Source organism: Ahaetulla prasina, chromosome 2 (genome assembly GCF_028640845.1).
Source record: "Ahaetulla prasina isolate Xishuangbanna chromosome 2, ASM2864084v1, whole genome shotgun sequence".
Taxonomy (NCBI): Eukaryota; Metazoa; Chordata; class Lepidosauria; order Squamata; family Colubridae; genus Ahaetulla; species Ahaetulla prasina.
The window spans coordinates 20,062,387-20,082,952 of record NC_080540.1 but is presented as its reverse complement, the minus strand read 5'-3'; the positions used below and the strand labels follow the sequence as shown (position 1 = coordinate 20,082,952).

At 44.1% G+C, this 20,566-nt stretch overlaps 1 protein-coding gene across 1 annotated transcript; it reads right to left on the bottom strand.

Moving 5' to 3' along the window:
- Positions 1-5,318: 5,318 nt before the first annotated feature.
- On the bottom strand, positions 5,319-14,557 carry LOC131192544 (zinc finger protein 154-like). Its single transcript, XM_058171765.1, has 6 exons — positions 14,449-14,557; positions 13,287-13,764; positions 12,459-12,585; positions 11,388-11,513; positions 10,484-10,609; positions 5,319-9,186 (listed from the first exon to the last, which is right to left on the bottom strand). The coding sequence occupies exons 2-6, from the start codon at positions 13,743-13,745 to the stop codon at positions 8,126-8,128; spliced, it is 1,899 nt and encodes a 632-aa protein (XP_058027748.1). The 5' UTR covers positions 13,746-13,764; positions 14,449-14,557; the 3' UTR covers positions 5,319-8,125.
- Positions 14,558-20,566: the final 6,009 nt, after the last annotated feature.

Sequence of the window (20,566 nt, the reverse complement as noted above, 5' to 3'; positions counted from 1 at the left end):
GGAAGCTAACCGGTAGTTCAGGACTAGCAAAGAAAAAGCCGAGAGCCCTCTCGTGGGCAGAGGAAAGAAAAGTTTTCTAATTTCACCTCTGTTTGACATGCAGCAAACTGCTTTCCGCCCGTCGTCTTTCGGTGGGCAAGAGGTCTTTATTGGCTTGGCACAGAGCGGCGTTTCTCAACCTTGGCAACTTTTAAAGAATTCTGGGAGTTGAACTCCACATATTGTGACAGTTTTGCTAAAATTGGAGTAACGCTGGCATGGAGGCACCTGTCAGTGGTTTTGGGCGTGTCAAATGAAGGCAGAGGCACAGCAGCAATGAGCGACCCCATCCAAGCATCGTCCTGTTCCATTGTTGGCAGTCACTATCTAAAAAGAGAGCAGAGCTTATGGTGCAATGCTGTTTTGGTCATTCGGATGAATGCATCCTGTGGACACCTCTGGTTTAGACCAGGGGTCTCCAACCTTAGTAACTTTAAGGCTTGTGGACTTGTGGCTGAGGAACTCGGGGAGTTGAAGTCCACAAACCTTAAAGTTACTAAGGTTGGAGACCCCTGGTTTAGACCACCCTGTTTTTCAGGGGGGAAGTGTCCATCCACCAAACTGTTTCCTTTAAGTGTGGAATAAAGGAAGGGTCGCTTGGCAGCTGTTTTTCTCCATCTCTATTATGCCATGATTTACAGAACAGGCTGAAACTGGAATAACCAAGGGCCACTTCCTTAGAGACCCCCTTATGCTAATTGTTCTCAGTAACATTTCTAGGGCTCTGGAAAGTTCTTTGCCTTTTTGATGAATATAATCCCAATTCTTGCCTAATTTTGCCCACCTTTATTCTATTTCACCAGATCGCAGCTTGTGCGTTTGCTGAATGCTTGCTAAATGTGAGAGGACTGGCTGCTTGCAGGATAATCAGCATCCGGGCTTCTGGTGCCCTGTCCCTTTAAGACCTCTCCTTAGCCAGCCCAGCAATTATGGCTATAAAAGCTGAGCAGAGAGGCAGCTGCGCGTACCGTATTGGCTTGGTGGTGTGGGAGTGAGAGGGGGGAAAACGTGGTTTGGGAATCTAAAACGGCATGAAGCAGCCTGTGGGGAAAGTTACTCTTCTCCAGAAGTAGGATTAACAAAGCTAGTGGAGAAATGGGAGTTGTAGTAGAATTGGGGAAAGGTAGTAAACAGTGAGTAGTGACCTTTAAGTGCTTGTGGGTGTATGTCTAGGTGGGGCTGTATTGGCTTTCTGGCATTTTTTGAAACCCATTGACTTGGGTATATGTAAAAGAACCTTGACAAAAGGATGCCAATAGGCTATCCATGAAGTGGGATATCCATAAAGCAAAGTGGATATCAAAAAAAGGGAATATCCAATACAAGGTGGAGATGGCTTAAACACAAGCGTTTTAGTATGCTCTATGAAAAAAAAAACAAGCCTTGGTTAAAAAGGGGGCTGTAAAAAGGAGAGAGCTTGGACCTTGCAAAGCCCAGACCTTGTAGAAATTAGCCAACAATCCTGGCTAAGGAAAGCAAACCTGCACCAGAGCTTACACCAAAGGGAATATCCAATACAGGGTGGAGATGGCTTAAACGCAAGCATTTTAGTATGCTCTATGAAAAAAAAAACAAGCCTTGATTAAAAAGGGGGCTGTAAAAAGGAGAGAGCTTGGACCTTGCAAAGCCCAGACCTTGTAGAAATTAGCCAACAATCCTGGCTAAGGAAAGCAAACCTGCACCAGAGCTTACACCAAAGGGAATATCCAATACAGGGTGGAGATGGCTTAAACGCAAGCATTTTAGTATGCTCTATGAAAAAAAAAAACAAGCCTTGGTTAAAAAGGGGGCTGTAAAAAGGAGAGAGCTTGGACCTTGCAAAGCCCAGACCTTGTAGAAATTAGCCAACAATCCTGGCTGAGGAAAGCAAACCCTGCACCAGAGCTTACACCAAACATACCAACATGGAAAAAGGAGGGGCGGCTTCTCCCTTAGAAGCGGCTACTGACTTGGTTAAAAATGGGAGTCTACCCTAAATTAGTGGTAACTGATAAGGCTGCAACAAGAAGAAAGTCTCCAATTAAAGAGGAAGAGTTGCTCTTGGAGGGGTGTGTGTGTGTGTAGGAAAGATTGCCTGGAACTGGGAAAGGAGTAAAAAGAAAATAAAAGAGATTTAAGGGCTGGTTATCTACTAAATGAAATACAGTCACCAGAAGGAATATATTCAACTTTCAGAAGGCATAGTGTGTGGAGGTGGTCCCAAAGACATCACAATGCCCAAGTTATGAGACGAAGACAGACTACTTTACAATGTTTGAAAGAGTGGTTACCTCTTGCAAGTGGTCTGAGAGTGAATGGGGTGGCCAGACTAGCCCCCTGTTTAATAGGAAAGGCTTTGAAACTTTATAGTAGTTTTCCAGCAAGAGAAGTAGTGGGTTACTCTCACATTAAAGAAGCAATCTTACACAGATATGCCACTTCTTACACCTATAGGCAGAGTTTTAGGAGCTACACTTACAACAAACATGAAGGGATTTGTGAACTGCTGTCAAGGTGGGAAGACCTGGGCAGGGAAGTGGTTGTGGCCAGATGAAAGAAACAAGAAAAAAGTAGTAGAGGAAATAATTTTAGAACAGTTTCCACATGTACTTTCCACCATATTGAGATGCAGGAACACAACCGAGTCAGCTCAAAGGAATGTTGAAGTAGCTGAGGAGTATGTGGCAGGAGAGAAATCTGAGGATATTAGAAAGGAAGGTGCAGAGGAACGAGAATAAGAAAGCTTGTTCCAGAAAATAAGAACTTTAAGGAGATGGAAGATGAGAAAGGCAAAAGGAAAAAGAAGCCTTTAGCTCTTACCCAAATCAAAGGGAAGGCATTGGGAGGTCAGAGACCCATAGCTGTTAACACCTGTGGGAAAAATGGCCATTTATTCAGTCTGTAAAAGCCAAAGGGGGAAAAAAAGGGAATGACTGCAGTAGGACTGGGAAGAAAAATTATGATCTCAACAAAAAGTAATGGGGCCAATGTGAAAAGTTTGGTAGATACTGGGAGTAGACTAACCTTGTTGCATCCTCATTTAATAACAAAAGTTATGGAGAAAGAGCCTCTTATTTTGTTTTGGCAGACTGAGATGGCCACATTGGTTAAAGCCAAAGAACAGGCATAGGGAAAGGAACATACAAACAGTAGTAGGAGTAATCCCTAACATGCCATATAACTTAATGAAAACAGACTTTCCATTTACTGAAGATTGGACCTAGAGAAAAGGAGTCAAGAAAGAAGCTAAGATAGTGGGAGTAACTACAAGGGACCAGTTGAAGATGAGAGAATGCAGCTTGAAACAGGAAAGGAAGGAACATGGGATTTATCTTGACTTAATAGGAGAAGTGAGATGTTCTAGGAAAAACAAAGTTTTAGGGTTGAATCTATAGGCATAGAGACTCCTAAATGGGAAATTCACCTGGGACCCTTGCAAAAGAAAGAGCCAACAAACCCTAAAACATTGTTGTGTGGCAACCTATAGGCATAGAGACTCCTAAATGGAAAATTCACCTGGGACCCTTGCAAAAGAAAGAGCCAACAAACCCTAAAACATTGTTGTGTGGCAACAGAAAAGGAAGGAAACAAGGACACAACACCCAGATTTCAGCAAAAAGAACAGTTGTAACGAATAAGGCTTCATCCCTATACAAAGGAACAAAATTAACCAATAGCAGCTGCTGGGGGATCTTGCAAAGCAATGTTGGAGCTAGCCCATGAAACTCCATGGTCCAAATTTATGGGTAGGAATAGGGATGGATATAGAATTTTGGATAAGGTGGTATTGGCCGGGGATCTGTGGAGTGATGGTATTGCAAGACCTGCTCTGTGTGTCAGTTGGTGAAGCTAAAAAGAGAACAGAACAACTTTCCTATGGAAAAGGGTACATTTTACCCCCTATTTCCTTATCTAAAGTAGCATGGATATTGTAGACTCTTTGCCACAACCTAGTAAAGACAATGAGTGTATCCTGGTTGTCTGTGACTACACCACTCGGTACCATGAAGCTGGTCAATTAAAGAATGTGTTTTTAATGTAAAAAAAGTTTAATAAAGTATATTTTAAAAAAAATAAAGAATGTGATTGCCAAGCAAATAGCAGAGGAGCTGGTCTCAAAATCTTCAGTGCTGTAGGCATACCAAATGAGATCCCGATGGATCAAGGGACCAATTTCCAATAAGCACTACTAAAATATCTATATGCAGATATGTGGCTGATAGGTTCGCATACAGGGAAATTCCCAGGCTTCCACAATATTCAACTTCTTTGAGTTACCGTATGGAAGAAAACATTGTGATGTTCTAGACATCGTTGAAGGTTGATGTGGAAACGTAGTAGGCCCGAAAAGACTAACTGAATATATCCTAATACAAAGGAATGTTGTAAGCCTTTGAACAGATTGCTCAGGAACGTTTAGCAACTGCCAGAGAAAGCCAGAAAAATATAATCAAGGATTAAAGGCAAAGTGATTTTACAAAGGAGGCCAAGTCCTGTGTTACTTGTTGCCATTACTGCTACAATTTTTCCTGAGGCTGTATTGTTTTCCAAATTGTTTGCTCCATTCTTGAAATTTTGAAGAACGGCGTAGGAAGCCTCAGGAAAAAGGACTGCCATGGGCAGCAGCTGCATTACATAGAGCACACCTTGTCAGCAGTGAGAAGATGCCACAAAAGAGTGCCACCATGCAGGGCAGCCAAAGGGCAGAGACGATGGGAATAAGTGAGCAAAAGGGAGTTGAAGTACCCCTATGGTTTTAAATGTGCACAGGCTGCCAAGCACCAAAATTTAGTTTGCGTGACCCTGGGGAACTGCTACACCCATACATTCAGGGATTGTGCATAAGTACCATTTGTTCAATGCAAGAGGAAAGAATTGCAAGAGCTGGGGACAGTTAAAGTGATCAGCCTAGAATCTTTACGTAGCCAAAGTGGACTAAGTTCAAACCCACCCACCCCGATTCTGATGACAGTTAACTAACTCCAAACAGATGCTAACCATTCATTTGAGAAGATTTCTGTGCATAGCTTGTATAAATTGTTTTAATTGAACGTTCATGTGTGGATTCAGTCTTTTGCGCCTGACGGTGCCATGGTTGGTCACTGAACTAATGGTTATTATATGAGGACTACCTGTAGGGCAAACCCTTAAGACCTGGCCACTGAAGGCAGAGATATTACTTAACCTTCAGGTCAGCTGTCTAGGTAATTCAACTTAGATTATGCATGTGTGCACTCACACATGGGCTAATTTATCTCCAGAAAACTAGGATTGCTTAAAGATGAATTCTCTTAGGGCTAATCAAACAATCAATACAGTTTTTGAGTTCACATAACATAGTCTTTGTGACTCAGGTATGCTGTGTGAACCAGCCTGTTTTATGTTGTGTGAACATCCACTGTCATCTGGATGTATAAATGGAAGAACGGAAATGAAAACTCAGGAAGAGGAAGAGAAGCATTTCCTTTTTTCAACTGATGTTTCTGAAGAAAGCAGTATCATGAAATAAAAGCTACATTCCTTATCTGGCAATTTTATTTTTCCAACTTGTTGCATATTTCATCCAATCCGTTTTGATTCCCACCGGGCCTTGAAAGGCAAGCCTTAAAAAACTTCTGCCTTACAGCTACGAGATCAAGGACGTTTTTTTTCTGAAGCATCTCATGTTACTTTCAGACAAGCTTCAGTAAAATAGCTATGCACGGGCAGGAAGCCATAAACAGAATTAAACCTGAAGACTCTCTCTTCCCAATTGAGATTTTTTTTTTTAGAAAACTATTACTTAGTTTCAGGTTATACTGAGGTGCAGAACTACCTATCTTGGAAGGCAATGCCACTTGTTGCAAGGAAAATCAAAACCAGCCAGCATGACATCAATACTTCACATGGAATGACTATTGTTTAGTAAATTCCTTCAAGCCAATCCTAAAAAGGCATTTTAAGCAGCAGAGGACTTAAGGGCTCTGGAGGTTAATTTCCATCAGTTTGGGGCATGAATGAAAAAGTTATTTTTATCCCATCTTCATTATTTTTAAATATCTCAAAGGGACTAACATACCAAATATTCCTAATTGCAACACACTGACTTCTACTGGAAAAAAATGGCCAACTGACGACACACCCAGGGAAGGATCCCTGAAAGGTTTTCCCCTGTAGTTTTTTCAATTTACCAGCCGAAGGAACTGGCATTCCTTCAGTTTATATGACTTCTTGGGTTAAAGAGAGTCCTAGAATCGCCCCACAAGATCCTCCATATGGCAAAGGGTCTGCAAGTAGCTTTGCCAATTAGGTAGATTTGCTACATAAATGGCTAATTGCATACTAATGTGTAAAAGTAAAAAGTTGAGGCTGTAATGTTATTTCGTACTGTGCTAAAGAGTTGAAAGTCAACAGTTTTTCCTTTCTTTTGTACCTCATATTTTCCTTCCCTCTCTTTTTCCTTCTCTGTTTTTATTTTTCTTGGTATTTTATACATTGCAAAAACAATAAAAGCCGTAAGCTAGTTGTCCTACACTAGAAGCAGCTGCATGAATTTTCTAGGGGGGAAAATGAGCATAGTCACCAGGCATCTCCCCCTCCCCCCGCATAAGGCTGTTAAGGATATCTGTCCAGAGAAAAGGAAGAACCCACCCAAAAAAGTTAAGGGGTATGGTGAAGCAAATGTCTCCAACCAATCCAAAACGGATGCAATCTGTAGCGTATATAAATATCTGTTGTGAGGGGAATGCAGAAGGACTTGCTTTGTAACACTAATCCCAAGTGTGAGCTCTTCTGTGTAGAAATAAAGTTCTTAATGTATTCCCACCCACCTCTGTGTGGTTATTGGCTAAATTGCACCAGGTGAAATAAACCACCGGACTTTGTGCTATGCCAACATGCCTTCCTCTCTGCCTATTTTCTCCCTAATAACCTTGTGAGGTTGGTTGGGTTGAGAAGGAGGGACCAGCACCTTAGCCACTACATCAAACTGGCTCTCAATTTGTTCTAAGTTTAAGACATTTAAGTTCCAAACACACATGGCTTCACTCTGACCCCCATAGAAGCATTTGCTTTTGTTCCTTAGGGAATTCACTGAACAATAGCCTTCTCCAAAAAAATAAAAAAAAAATCATGGAAACGTTTCTCAATTCTTGCATTTCGAATTATTACAGCTTGTACCGTATGAATTATAGTGTACATTTTAAAAAATTCCCTTCTCACCCCTATGGCGATATGTGTTTTCTTCAGTCTCGGGTCCTTTACCAGAGGCCTGGGAGTTTGAGGGTTAACTGTTCCTAACCCTGCATTCTTTTGAACAAAGCTCTGGTGTTGTTCTGCTGTTCATTCTAGCATAGGAGTCACAGCCACAGGCACTCCTCCCACCACTGGGACCATTTCCTCATATTTTCTAATTCCTTCTTCAGTTCCCGGAACTTCTTCAATTTCTTATACTCCTTCCACATGTTGGTGTCATTTGGTACCAATACACCTATCGCCATTGCCGTCTTCTGTCCTTGTCTATTACTACGATGTCTGGTTGATTGGCTAGTACCTGCCTATCCGTCTCAATCTGGAAGTTCCACAGGATCCTATTATTTTCTATGATCTTATACAGAGTCTCCCATTGGGACGTGTTGTGGCCCATACACTGTGCATATATTCCTGTACACAATGCCAGTTATCTTGCTGGGCTGTTCAGTGTGCTGTTTCTGCCTGCATCTATGTGTTGTATCTAGACACGACGTGTTGGACTGTCTCTGAGGCCTCTCTGCATAGTCTGCATTTGTCTAGATAGTAGACACTTGTTTCTATGGATCATGTACAAAGTGCCTGTTTTTGTGCTGCTATGATCAGTGTCTCAGTTGTGTGCTCAAATCCAGGCCTTCCTGATCACTATCTATGGTCTAGAACTATCTTCCTGAACATTTTCCCACAGATTAAGCACCCACAAAGACTCCGTAGATTTTTCAGATGCTTATTTCTTGCAGAAGGAAAACAGAAGGATTTTCTCCTGTGTGAAATCTTTCAAGTTTGTCTCATCTATTGCAAAAAGTTGCTTTCCCCCAAGTTCAGAGCATCGTAATCTTTCTCTCCAGAATGACGTGGATTAGAATTGCAGTTTTTCCCCTCAAAGACATTTATATGGCTTTTCTCCTGTATGAACTTGCTGGTGCTTATTGAGACAAGACTTCACCCGGAAGCTCTTCCCACAGTCTTCACACTCGAATGGCTTCTCCCCTGTGTGGATCCTGTAATGTCCATGTAGGTGGGATTTGATGTTGAATCTTTTGCCGCATTCAGGACAGCCATAAGGTTTCTCTCCAGTATGGAGACGCAAATGGACATTAAGGTTAGACTGCTGATGAAAACGTTTCCCGCACTGAATACAGGGATATGGCTTTTCCCCAGTGTGGATCCTCTGGTGCGTGATGAGATGTGAGGGTCGATCGAAACCTTTCCCACACTCGGAACAGGAAAAATTCTTGTTTGACACTGTGATTTCTATAGGGGGCTTCCTACTCATAATTTTAATTATTTTTTCTGATTTGGGAGCTGAATAAACACGTGTCACTTCTGGCAATGTTGCCCGGGGACCCTCTGATTTGATCTCAGATGGTTTGGAGAGTTTAGCAGCTCCTGTATGGGTTCGCTGGTGCTTATTTAGGGAAGACTTCACACGGAAGCTCTTCCCACAGTCTTCACATTCATAAGGCTTCTCCCCTGTGTGTATCCTATAGTGTCCATGTAAATGTGATTTGATACTAAATCTTTTGCCGCAATCGGGGCAACCGTATGGTTTCTCTCCAGTGTGAACTCTTAGATGGACGTTTAGATTAGACTGCTGGTCAAAGCATTTCCCACATTCAGTACAAGGGTAAGGCTTTTCTCCTGTGTGGATTCGCTGATGTTTAATTAAGTTGGAACGGCGATCAAAACTTCTCCCACATTCAGAACAGGGATAGTTTCTTTTTGATACAGTAGAACCTACTTGGGAGCTACTGCTGGGCATTTTCTTATCACCCTTAGAACCTTGTATGAGTTCCAGGAATAGCCCTTGCTGCCTTCTAGATCTAATCTCCATTGGTTCAGAAATTTTGGGATCAAAGAACACATCCCACTGCGTTGGCTCCTGAAGTTGTTCTGCTCCAAACTCTTCTTGATGATTTTTTTTTCTGGTAGTCAGGTTTTCTGCAAGAACAAGAAAAATATAAATGAAGTTTTGAAGACAGATGCAAAAGAAGTTAATAAGGGGGGGGGGAGCAAAGCAAGAAAAGGGTAAAGATATGGACTCAGTTTCAATACCAAACTTTGAATTATTCCTTCACATTCCTTAATTATTGAAAAAATACCATTATTTGGATTCAGGCCTGAAATACAATATGAAATTTTGATTTCTAGGCTATATGACTGGTCGCTAAATGACAGTTCAGATTTATGACAGGCTTCAAGAAAGGTAATACTGGCCTATTCTCGTCGTCACAACTGATACACGTACACAAATACCCCACCACACCACAGTCGCATGATTATATTTTGGCTGCTTGTCAGCTGGCTTTGCATTTACAATGGCTTGCAGTGGTCCACAGTCAGGTTTTTAAATGCTTGGCCTGAAATCCTTGGCTAATTCAGTTAAACCATCATTCTTTCTTCACCTATTTTTAGTATCCCTTTTCATTTATTTATTTATTTTGTAAAAATTATGTAGCCCCCTACTCACTCACAGTGACCCTAGGCGGCTTACAGAAAATAAAAACACAATGTAGAAGAATTAAAAATAATAAAATACACCCCCATCACTCAGCAACAACACATACTCAGCCATTTAATGGGCTCCATCCCACTCTGGGTTCTCCAAGCATGCTTGCAAAATCGTATCTTCAGGGCCCTTACTAAAGTGTCAGAGTAGAGTCCAGTCTACTTTCTGGAGGGATAATGTTCCAGAGGAAAGGAGCCACCACGGAGAAGGCCCTTCTGCTGGGTCCCGCCGGATGTACCTCCTTAGGCGACAGGACCTTGCCTCCCCACTCTAGTGGGTTGGGTGGATGTGACCGGCAAAAGATGGTCCCTCAGATAACCTGGTCCCACGCCATGATGGGAACTATCAAAAATAAAAGTACCTTCCTCACAATTTGATTCACTAACAGAGTACTAAAAGACCTCACTTCCTCTGACATTCTAGATACAGACATAATAGCAAGGATGGAAAATAAGTGGGGAAAAATGAATTGCTGTGGCACTGGAATATTTTGAAGAACACTGGAAAACTGCCGGGCTACTCCTTCCCAGGAATGCCAGACAGGCACGACCTGTAGGAAAACAAAGTTCTGCATTGTTTAGAATGTTTGGTTCCTGAAGGTTTACGTTTTGCTCATTCAAAAGGAACCTGGATCTGTCTTACAATGTCATCTGTCCTCTTCTTTCTTCCCATCCTCACCTTCCCAGGTGGCTTCAAACAAAACCCCAGACCCTAATCCTAACGGCTTACCTGGAGAAGAATGCCTCAGATTACTCCTTTCCTCAGACTCTTGAATGATCCCATCTCTTCCGATCTGGAAGATCACGTCAGGTTCACCATTATGCAGGCAGTCATATGGATATTGGGGTGGCAATTCTAAAATAAGGAAAAAAGTGAAGCCAGAGGAAATATTGGAAACAATCCAGGGAGGGAAAAAAAGACTAGTACTAGATATCTAAAAGTTATTAAATCTTTACCTTGAATGGAGATCAGTTTTTCTCAGGCTTTAATTCAACATATTACCATGCTGGAACTGGCTAGGGTTGATTTAGGGGAACACCCAAGTCTCCTGGGATGTTTTGGTGGCCACTATACTCTGTGGGGTCTCTCTGAGATCTTTCCCACTGGTTACCAGATGTACCTCAGTCACGGTTTTGCTGAGGGGTCCAAGTATGCGTAACTTTTTGTGGTTTGTGGACATGAAGAGACTACCTTATTGGGTGGAGTTAAGATTTACTGGGACTTGAGAGTTACAGCAACTACAATGGGCCAATTAAAATGGGCAAAGAGGACTGCTGAATCGGAATGGACGTCCCCCAGATTCTGCTGAGGGCATCCATGGGAATGGTTCAGTGATTAATGTTGAGCCCTCAGAAACATGTCTCTGATTTTGTACAGCCAACCCAGGTCCCTCACAGAGGGAAGTAATGAAATCAGCCAGGCAACAGCTAAATTAATGGCGGGAAAAGTCACCAACATATGAGCTAAACTATGTACTAAAGGACATTCTGATCAGTGTTGTCTCTTCCAACTGCTGTGTGTCTGGATGTGAGACAGGTGATTCAAAGTGCTTGACTTTGAAAAAAAGTAACATATGTTAACCCAATAAGACTTAAAATACGTGGATTCTTTTGTTACAGAAAGATTTTCTCACCGACCACAGTTATGTCCTCCCAATTCACAACTCCTTCAACAATAGAGTTTTTCCCTTTGAAGGCCCTCTGTGCCTCTTCGTCCCAGTAAGGTTGGAGACTGTGATCTGGTTTGGAAATCAAAAGCTCTAGAGGAAGGGAAAGAAACACAACAAAAGAAAGGAAGATTATTGATTTTCTTTATAGCTATCTAACACAATGTATCTTATTCAGAGACAGGCCGGGTAAATTAGCTAGTTCAAAAATTCCAATAACAGGTACACCTCATAAAGGTAGATAGATGACAAGTTGGAATCTAATTTCTTTTTTGATAGTGCCCTGATGAGAACATTGTTTCTTTCTTAATGGTTTCTCTGGTACCACTTCCTGCATTGTGCAAAATGACACTGAACCTCTAGATCACCTGAGTTATTTAACATAACATAACATCAGAGTTGGAAGGGACCTTGGAGGCCTTCTAGTCCAACCCCCTGCCCAGGCAGGAAACCCTACACCATCTCAGTCAGATGGTTATCCAACATTTTCTTAAAAATTTCCAGTGTTGGAGCATTCACAACTTCTGCAGGCAAGTCGTTCCACTTATTAATTGTTCTAACTGTCAGGAAATTTCTCCTTAGTTCTAAGTTGCTTCTTTCTTTGATCAGTTTGCACCCATTGCTTCTTGTTCTACCCTCAGGTGCTTTGGAGAATAGTTTGTGGGAGAACAACCAAGCTCGGAAAATACCAAGAAACTAAATAGCTTAGAATTGTCTACTAATGTAGCATAGTTGAAATGCTGGACTAGATTTGGGAAGAATCAGATTAAAGTCCACCCTAAGCCATGGAAACCTTTGGGGAAGGTTTCCATGGGAACTTTGGGGAACTTTGCATCTGTTGTCGCTCAGCTCAATCTAACATAAAGGTCTGCTTTAGGGATAAAATAAAAAATTCCCAAATAAAATGTAATTTGCTCCCAGGTTATTAGATTGGCTTAATAAATAAATAATAAAAACTCGCAAGGGCTGTTATATAAACAAAATGGAGTTGACAGCTTCAGAAAGGATCCCATGATCTTACAGGAATGGAAGTCTTACCTAAATAGGTTATGTTCTCAGAATTTTCTTGCATGACGGTGTAATACAATATTCTTTGCTCCTCATTTAGAAGGTCCCATTCTTCTTCTGAGAAGTAAATAGCTATGTCCTGGAATGCCATAGGACACTATAAGAGGAAGAAAATGGAATAAATTAATGCTTTTGATTTGTCTACTATTCTGATGACTGCTAACCATGCCATTTAGCAAAAATATTCAGTAATACCTGCTGCATCTTGAATTTATAATTCCTTATCTAAGTTTATATAAAGCTCTCTGGTAGGTGATATTTAAACATAATGTTGAAGCAAGGTCTCCCCTAAAAAGTAGCAGGATAAAGATCAGAAATTTAACCATAGTCCTACCACTGGGACCCACCTCAGTTTTCAGTTTTTGTTGTGATTTGTGGTTCAGCAAGCTGTAGAAAAAGCAGCCACTGATTTATTAAGTTAACCAGGCCATTGGATTAAGTTACAATATAGCTATAAGACATTATGTGAACTTGAGATACCAACCCAGGATTTGTAATTAGCAAGGTATGAACCCAGATATTGGGGTATATTTTTGATCTGTAGCTCTCAAAGTAAGAACAGGCTTTCCTAGAAAGCTGGGAACTGTTACTAAAGGAGATGAAGTTTTAGCTTTCCCTCTTTCTACTGCCCACTCCATTTATAACCTATTGCAGGACAAATTCAGGTGGTTCAGAAGCCAACCTGCCCAAGGCACCTTCTTGCTTAGTTAGTGCTTGTGGTCAGAGGCACAGCAACAGTCCTAGCATTAGACCAAGAATTGGTGTGTGTGTGTCCCTTTCTTATTAGAAAGAATTTACCTTTTGCTCCAGGTAAACTTCAGCCAGTTGAGCTGCCTCCTGGCTGGTACTTGGCTTCCTGGCTCTCACCCAAGCCTGCATTCCCAAAGGAAGCACATGCAGAAACTGCTCCAAGATGACCACGTCCACAATCTGTCCTTTGGTGCGGTCCTGTGGTCTCAGCCATCTCTGAGCAGCCTCTCCCAGCTGGAACAGAGTCTGCCAGGGACGTTCTCCCAAAGGAAGAGCATCGGAACGAAACATCTGCCTGCTGTACTCCTCAATGTCTTTGAGCCGCTCACTGATGTCCACCTTGACCTCCCCAGGGATGGGGATGCCAACCGGTTCCTCTTTCCCAAAGCGATGGGCTTCTGGATCTTTCTTGGAGATGGGCCAAACGGATCTTCTTCTACACCAGTCCCCCTGTAGATCCCAAGAAATTGCTTCCTCTACCTGGACTTGGGACAGCTGCGGGTCCATCTCAAAGGAAATTTTGCAACTAGTTATAGGAGAAAACGGGGGGGAAAAGTCTTATATATTGGGCCATACTGAAAACAAAAAGGGAATGAAAATCTGCACCCAAGAACAGCAAAAGCAAGACACAAAGCATGTAAAACGCTTCATAACTGATGGAGAGAAACGGTCACACCCTTGCTGTTTTGTCTTATTCTGCCCATCTCCAAAGAGAAATGTCACCACAATTTCCTTCTAATTCTGCTTATTCCTTATTCTCCCTGTAAATAAGAGGGCCAGGTTGCTTGGCGGCCTGGAGTATTCCCCTGCCTATAAAGATATCCCCACCCCACCCCCGAGAGAAAGAAACCGAGTTTGCATCGCAGAATCCCCCCCGCCATAGTCAGAAATAAATCTTCACCCCGTTCCCCCTTTCTAGGTTGGAGGGGGGAAAATGCTGGTCGGCAAAGCCGGGGCTCGAAAGAGACGCCGGGCGTTGTGCTTGTCAATCCCTCCATCTCAATCCTCTTTCGGACTCCTGTTTTCTGACTGCCCTGCAACCCCGGCCAATTTCTCTGCTGCTGAGAAGGAGGGTTGCACACACCCACAAAGCTGGTTCTGCAGGCGGGTGGGCGGACGGACGGAAGGATGGGGACCCGCCCCCCCCTCACCCCTCCAGTGCCAAAAACACTTTTGAGCCGAATATTTAGAGAAGGGAAAGAAGTCTTACTTTAGGGTTAAGGCAAAAAAGGAGGAAGAGGTCTCTGCTTTTAGACACCCCCGCCCCTTGCATCGAAATAAGACGGCCGTGTAAGCGGAGCAATCGCAGCAACTGCCCAATAACCCGGAAAACAAAACGGGACACTTGCATGCTGTTCGCAGCCAAGAGGAAAAACTAGCAGGTACTTCGGGTCTAGCAAAGAAAGACCAGGGAGCCCTCTCGTGGGCAAAGAAACCGAAGCTTTCCTAGTTTTGCTCGCCCCCCGCCCGTCCTCCTTCGGTGGGCAAGGGCTTTTGTCTCCATGGCAAAGAGCAGCGTTTCTCAACCTTGGCAACTTTAAGGGTTCTGCGAGCTGAAGTCCACACATCGGAGAGTTTGACTAAGATTGAGAAACGCCGTCATAGAGGCATCAGTGGTGCGTGCGTGTCAAAGCGAAGGCCGATGAATAGCAGTGATCCCACCCAAGTTTCGCCCTTTTTCCTTCTGTCCCTTTGCTGGGAGTCACACGTATCTAAAAAAACCGAGCAGAGCTTATGGTGCGATGCTGCTTTGGTCACTCTGATGAATGCGCGAAATCCTGCAAACACCTCTGCACCCTTACAGCACCCTGTAATTTAGTGAGCAAAGGTGCTCTGTCAGGTACTTTATCTCCATCCACCAAATTGTTTTTTCCCCTTCTTCTTCTTCTTCTTGTTCTTGTTCTTTTTTTTTTTAATTGAAAAAGTTTTAACAAACAAAAACATTTCCCCCCCTTTCCCCCCCCCCACAAAAAAAACACCCCTTCCTCCCTCCCTTCACCCCACCCCCGGCTTCCCGGGTCAATCACAAGGTATTGTTATACATAAACCAAACATAGAGTAAAATTTTCCCTTCTTTCTTGTTCTTGTTCTTGTTCTTGTTCTTGTTCTTGTGCCATAACAGTTATTGGACGTTGGCGATCCTATTTTTATCAACAGCCGCAGGAAAAAGTGAATGAATGAATAATGAATGAATGAATGAATGAATATTTTAATTTGTATACCGCCCTTCTCCCGAAGGACTCAGGGCGGTGAACAGGCAGATAAAATACAGATACACACAATAGTTAAAACATCCCTTAAAAAACTAATTTGAATTTGCCCAAATGTTAAAATAACATACTCCCCCATAAAATTACAAAACTTTAAAACCCATCAGTGCTGCTGATTTTTGTCCAAACCAGATTGGACCCTTAGATTTTTTTAAAATATATTTTTATTATTTACATATAAAGTATATTGAACACAATGTGACAGTCCTGGCATTTCATCAACCATAAAAACAAATAACATATATACTACTAATACAGTGCTAGTTTTGTACAATTATTTTTGACCAACATATTCATTCCGGGTCTACTTAGCCTAATTTTTTCATGCTCCGAGTCCCACCTCGTGCTTCCAGCCATTGATAAAATCTGTTCCATGTATTTCTCCTTTGTTTATTAATTCTAAGTCTATTCATTTCTGAACATATTCATATCTTCCTTATTATCTCCTTTTCTGAGGGGGTGTTTTCACTTTTCTATTGCTGTCATACACCATTCTCGCTGCTGTCAGGATGTGTAGTATTAGGTACGTTGACCCTTTGCTATAGCTATCTGTTATAATGCCTAATAGAAATAATTCTGGCTTAAATTCTATACATTGTCCAACCATTTTTTTCTAGCCACATCTGAATTTGTAACCAAAATTTCCTTGCTTTTTTACAAGTCCACCACATGTGGTAGTATGTGCCTGGTAATTGTTTACATTTCCAACATTTGGGGAATGTGTTGCTAAACATTTTAGCCAGTCTTGCTGGGGGAAGATGCCACCTGTAGAACATTTTATAAAGATTCTCTTTATATGACGTGGCCAATGTCAATTTCCAGTTTCTTTCCCAAAGTTTTTGCCAATTATCCAAATCAATATTATAGCCAAAGTTTTGGCCCATACAACCATTGTCTCCTTAACTTGTTCTTCCTCCATTTTGTAATCTAGTAAATATTTATATGTTGTCTTTATCAATTTGTCATCGGTCCCCACTAATAATTTATCTAATATCGTTACTTCTCTATAGATACCCCATATTTTCACATCCTTCACATAGCATGATTGTATTTGCAGGTATGACCACCATTCCAATTCCACCCCTTGTTCTTTTAATTCTAATCTGGTTTTCAATTTGCCCTTCTCAAAATGAAACATTTTTTTCCATACTTATAAGGTTTGGATGTATCAGTGCTTCTAAGGTGGAAAACCAGATTGGTATTTTCATAATAACTTGGTTGTTTGATTTTATTCCACACTAGTAGTAATGCATTTCTTATGTAATGCCTTTAAAAGTACTGATGTGCCTTACTTCTCCTGTACCAAAGAAATGGATACCGCCCTATCATGGCCCTCCAATAATCCATTTTTCATCCAAGCTTATCTCGCAGAGCTGTTGTTTGGGGGGAAGAAAAAAAACACAGAAACACCCCCTCCCCAAATGAAGGGGAAAGATGGGCTCTTCCTCGTTCCAATAAGTTTTCTACAACTCCAGGCAGGGCTACGGTGGGGGAGAGAAGCGCCTTGCCCAGCAGCCTGAAAAGGAAAGCTGGGGAGAGCCACGCCTCCTTGCCCACCGACTATTGCTCACTGAACATTGGTCTTCCTGGGCATGATTTATCTATCTCGGAATGAAAACCAATAGGGATACGTAATCGGTCAAACCAAAGCTGAATGTCCGTGAGAATCTCTTATATATATTATTTTTTTATCTAAAAGTTTTTTATTGATTTTACTACAACACAACAACACAACATAAACATACATACAGTAGTACATACATAAACTAATGCAATCCTCTGTTAGGTGAGAAATGTTTTTAGGCAGAAAATAATTTGAAAGGCTCCAAACAAAGCCAATTATCCCAGTAAGTTACAAACCTTACGATCTGCCATGTCCAGTCTTCTGCAGGTTTTCCCTGGAGTTTTACTTGAGGTCTTGTTTGCACATGTATGTGATACCTGGCATATCAATAATAAATGCACATATTGAAATATACCAGTAATCATGAACAGTTTAGCACCTTTTTCATATCTTGTTTGTATTTGATTTATTTGATTTATTTAATTAGATTTTTATACCGCCCTTCTCCCGAAGGACTCAGGGCGGTTTACAGCCAGGTAAAATAGAACAAGAATAAATACAGGGTCCAGGGAAGGCTTCTTGAGGAGGGGTCTCACCACCGCCTCTTTCAAGGCGGCAGGGACAACCCCTTCCAACAAAGAAGCATTGATAATCCCCCGGAGCCAGCCTCGTGTCACCTCCTGCATGGCCAGTACCAGCCAGGAGGGGCACGGGTCCAGTAAACATGTGGTGGCATTCAACCTCCCCAACAACCTGTCCATGTCCTCAGGAGCCACAGGATCAAATCCATCCCAAACAGTCTCAACAAGACGGGTCTCCGACCTCTCACCTGGATCCACCCAATTATGATCCAAGCCATCTCGAAGCTGAATGATTTTATCGTATAGATAACCACTAAACTCCTCGGCACGCCCTTGCAACGGGTCATCCCGCACCCCCTGTTGAAGGAGGGAGCGGGTCACCCAAAACAGGGCGCCCAGGCGGTTATCTGCCGACGCAATGAGGGAGGAGACGTAGAAATGTCTCGCTTCCCTCAGTGCCACTAGGTAGGTCCTACTATAAGACCTAACTAGTGTCCGGTCAGCCTCCGAACGGCTGGATCTCCAAGCACTCTCTAGGCGTCTTCTCCGGCATTTCATCTCCCTCAGCTCCTCAGAGAACCAAGGAGCTGGTTGAGACCTACGTCAGGTCAGAGGCCGCAAAGGCATGACACGGTCTAGAGCCCCAGCCACGACCAGTTCCCAAGCCGCGACTAGTTCTTCAGCCGTGCCGTGGGCTAGACCCTCAGGAAATGGCCCAAGCTCCATCAGGAACCTCTCTGGGTCCATCAGGCACCTGGGACGGAACCAACGTATTGGTTCCATCTCCCTGCAGTGTTGAGTGGTGGTCCAAAAGTCCAGACGACGGAGAGAATGATCCGACCATGACAAAGGCTCGGTAACTAGATCTCCCAAATCCAGATCATTCAACCACTGTCCAGAGAAAAAATCAAATCCAGTGTGCCTCCCCCAATGTGGGTAGGGCCATCAACTACTTGCGTCAGGTCCAAGGCCGTCATGGAGGCCATGAACTCCCGAGCTGTCGTTGATGACATGCCGGTAGATGGCAGGTTAAAGTCCCACATGACCATAAGTCTAGGGGTCTCAACCGCCACCCCGGCAAGCACCTCCAACAGCTCGGGCAGGGCTGTTGTCACGCAGCAAGGAGCCAGGTACGTGACCAACAACCTGACGCCTATGACCCCACTTCACAAAGAGGGATTCACAACCGGCAATCTGAGGAACAGTAATCTCCCTTGGTTCTAGACTTTCCTTTATGACAACCGCCACCCCCCCATCCCCACCTTGGGCCCTCGGTTGATGAAATGCTCGGAAACCCGATGGGCACATTTCAACAAGGGGCACCCCCCCTTCCATGCCCAACCAGGTTTCCGTAATGCCCATAAGGTCTGCGGATCCCCCCTGAATAAGATCACAAATTAGGGGGGCTTTGTTAACCACGGACCGTGCCCAAGCTCTGAGGGTCCTGACCATCCGGGAAACAGGAGAAGTCTGAGGGGTCAGGGTGCGTGATCGCTTTCAAACAGCAAGCACGCGCCCCCAGAAATTTATACGACCCCCCACTTCTGCCATATCTGCCACTCCCACTTACCGTGCTGATGGGACCACCCTCACAAATAGGAATGCAGTCCTCCCCCGTTACCTTCGAACCTGTTAGAAAACTGCCGCGAGCACATGCAGGAACTGGCCCCTCCCCCGACGGGTTACTCCCAATACCTGCCCTTTCCCTCCCTCCCCTCCCAAACCCGTCAATTCCCACCCTCCCCTTAAAATTCCCATTAAAACTCCCCTTAAAAAATCGATTAAAACAATTAATTAAAAATCCCCTAAGCCTCCTATTTTTGGCATGCCACCTCTCGGGGTTCCAAAATCCGTCCTCAAGGTGGGCCCTCGATAATGTAGAGGGCCAAACCCGCGAGAGAGGGGAATCTTGCAGGCAAGAAGGTCAGCCGCTGTAAATGTCCGCATAAAAGAAGTCTGGCAAGCAGACCCATCCTGGACCAGTCAAGATGGTAAAATGACAACGCCAGCAATTCCGGATGAGAACAATCGAAGAATAGTTCTTAGGCGGTAGATGGAGAAGAACCGCTTTGTTCAGTCAATTCACCAACCCCTCATATACAATCCAAGGGTGGTCTGTGGGAGAGGGGGGAGGGAAAAAAATGGAGTCCTACAATGACACTGCCAGGATTGTCCAGGACCGTCCTCAACTCCCCCGACTGGGGGGGAAGCATCCCATCCCTCGAATGCTCGAATGGCACCGAACACCCCGACGCCGGCACCGGCCGCCCGGCCCATCCAGCCTCCAAACCAGGCCGGGCAACCGACACCTCCGGAGAGAGCCACCTCTCTCCCAAGGTCCAGGGGGGGGACCGAAGGTCTTAAGGGGGTCCCCCGCAGCCGGCCCATAGACGTCTGCCAAGGTGGTAGAAAGGGTGACCATTGGGCCCGTGGATGTCCTCCAAGATGGTAAAGAAGACGTCCACTGGGCCAGTTGGCGAGCGCTAAGCCAAACCGCCAGGCTGCCAAACCGCCAAACCGCCAGGCCGCGCCAGGCCACGCGTTCGCCCACTGGGCCAGGCCGCTCACCCGCTGGGCCAGGCCGCTCACCCGCTGGGCCTGCTGGGCCAGGCCGCTGACTCAGACCGCTGAGTCAGATCACCGACCGCCGGACCCAGCCGCTAACTGCTAACCGCTAAGCAAGGCCGTCGCCGCCGCTGGAAAGGCTAGGCCGCTGGCGCCGGAAGGCCGCCGAAATCACCGCCGCCAGGGGAGAGACAGCTCCGGAGCTCTTCTCGAAGCAACACGGAGCCGCCCAGCGTCAAGCTGCCCATCCTCCTGATGGTAACACTGTTCTCTACCCGGGCGGGGGGCCTAAGTTCTCAAAAAGGCCTCCCTGGCCCGGTCTCCTGCTCAGTGGTGCGGCGCCATCTT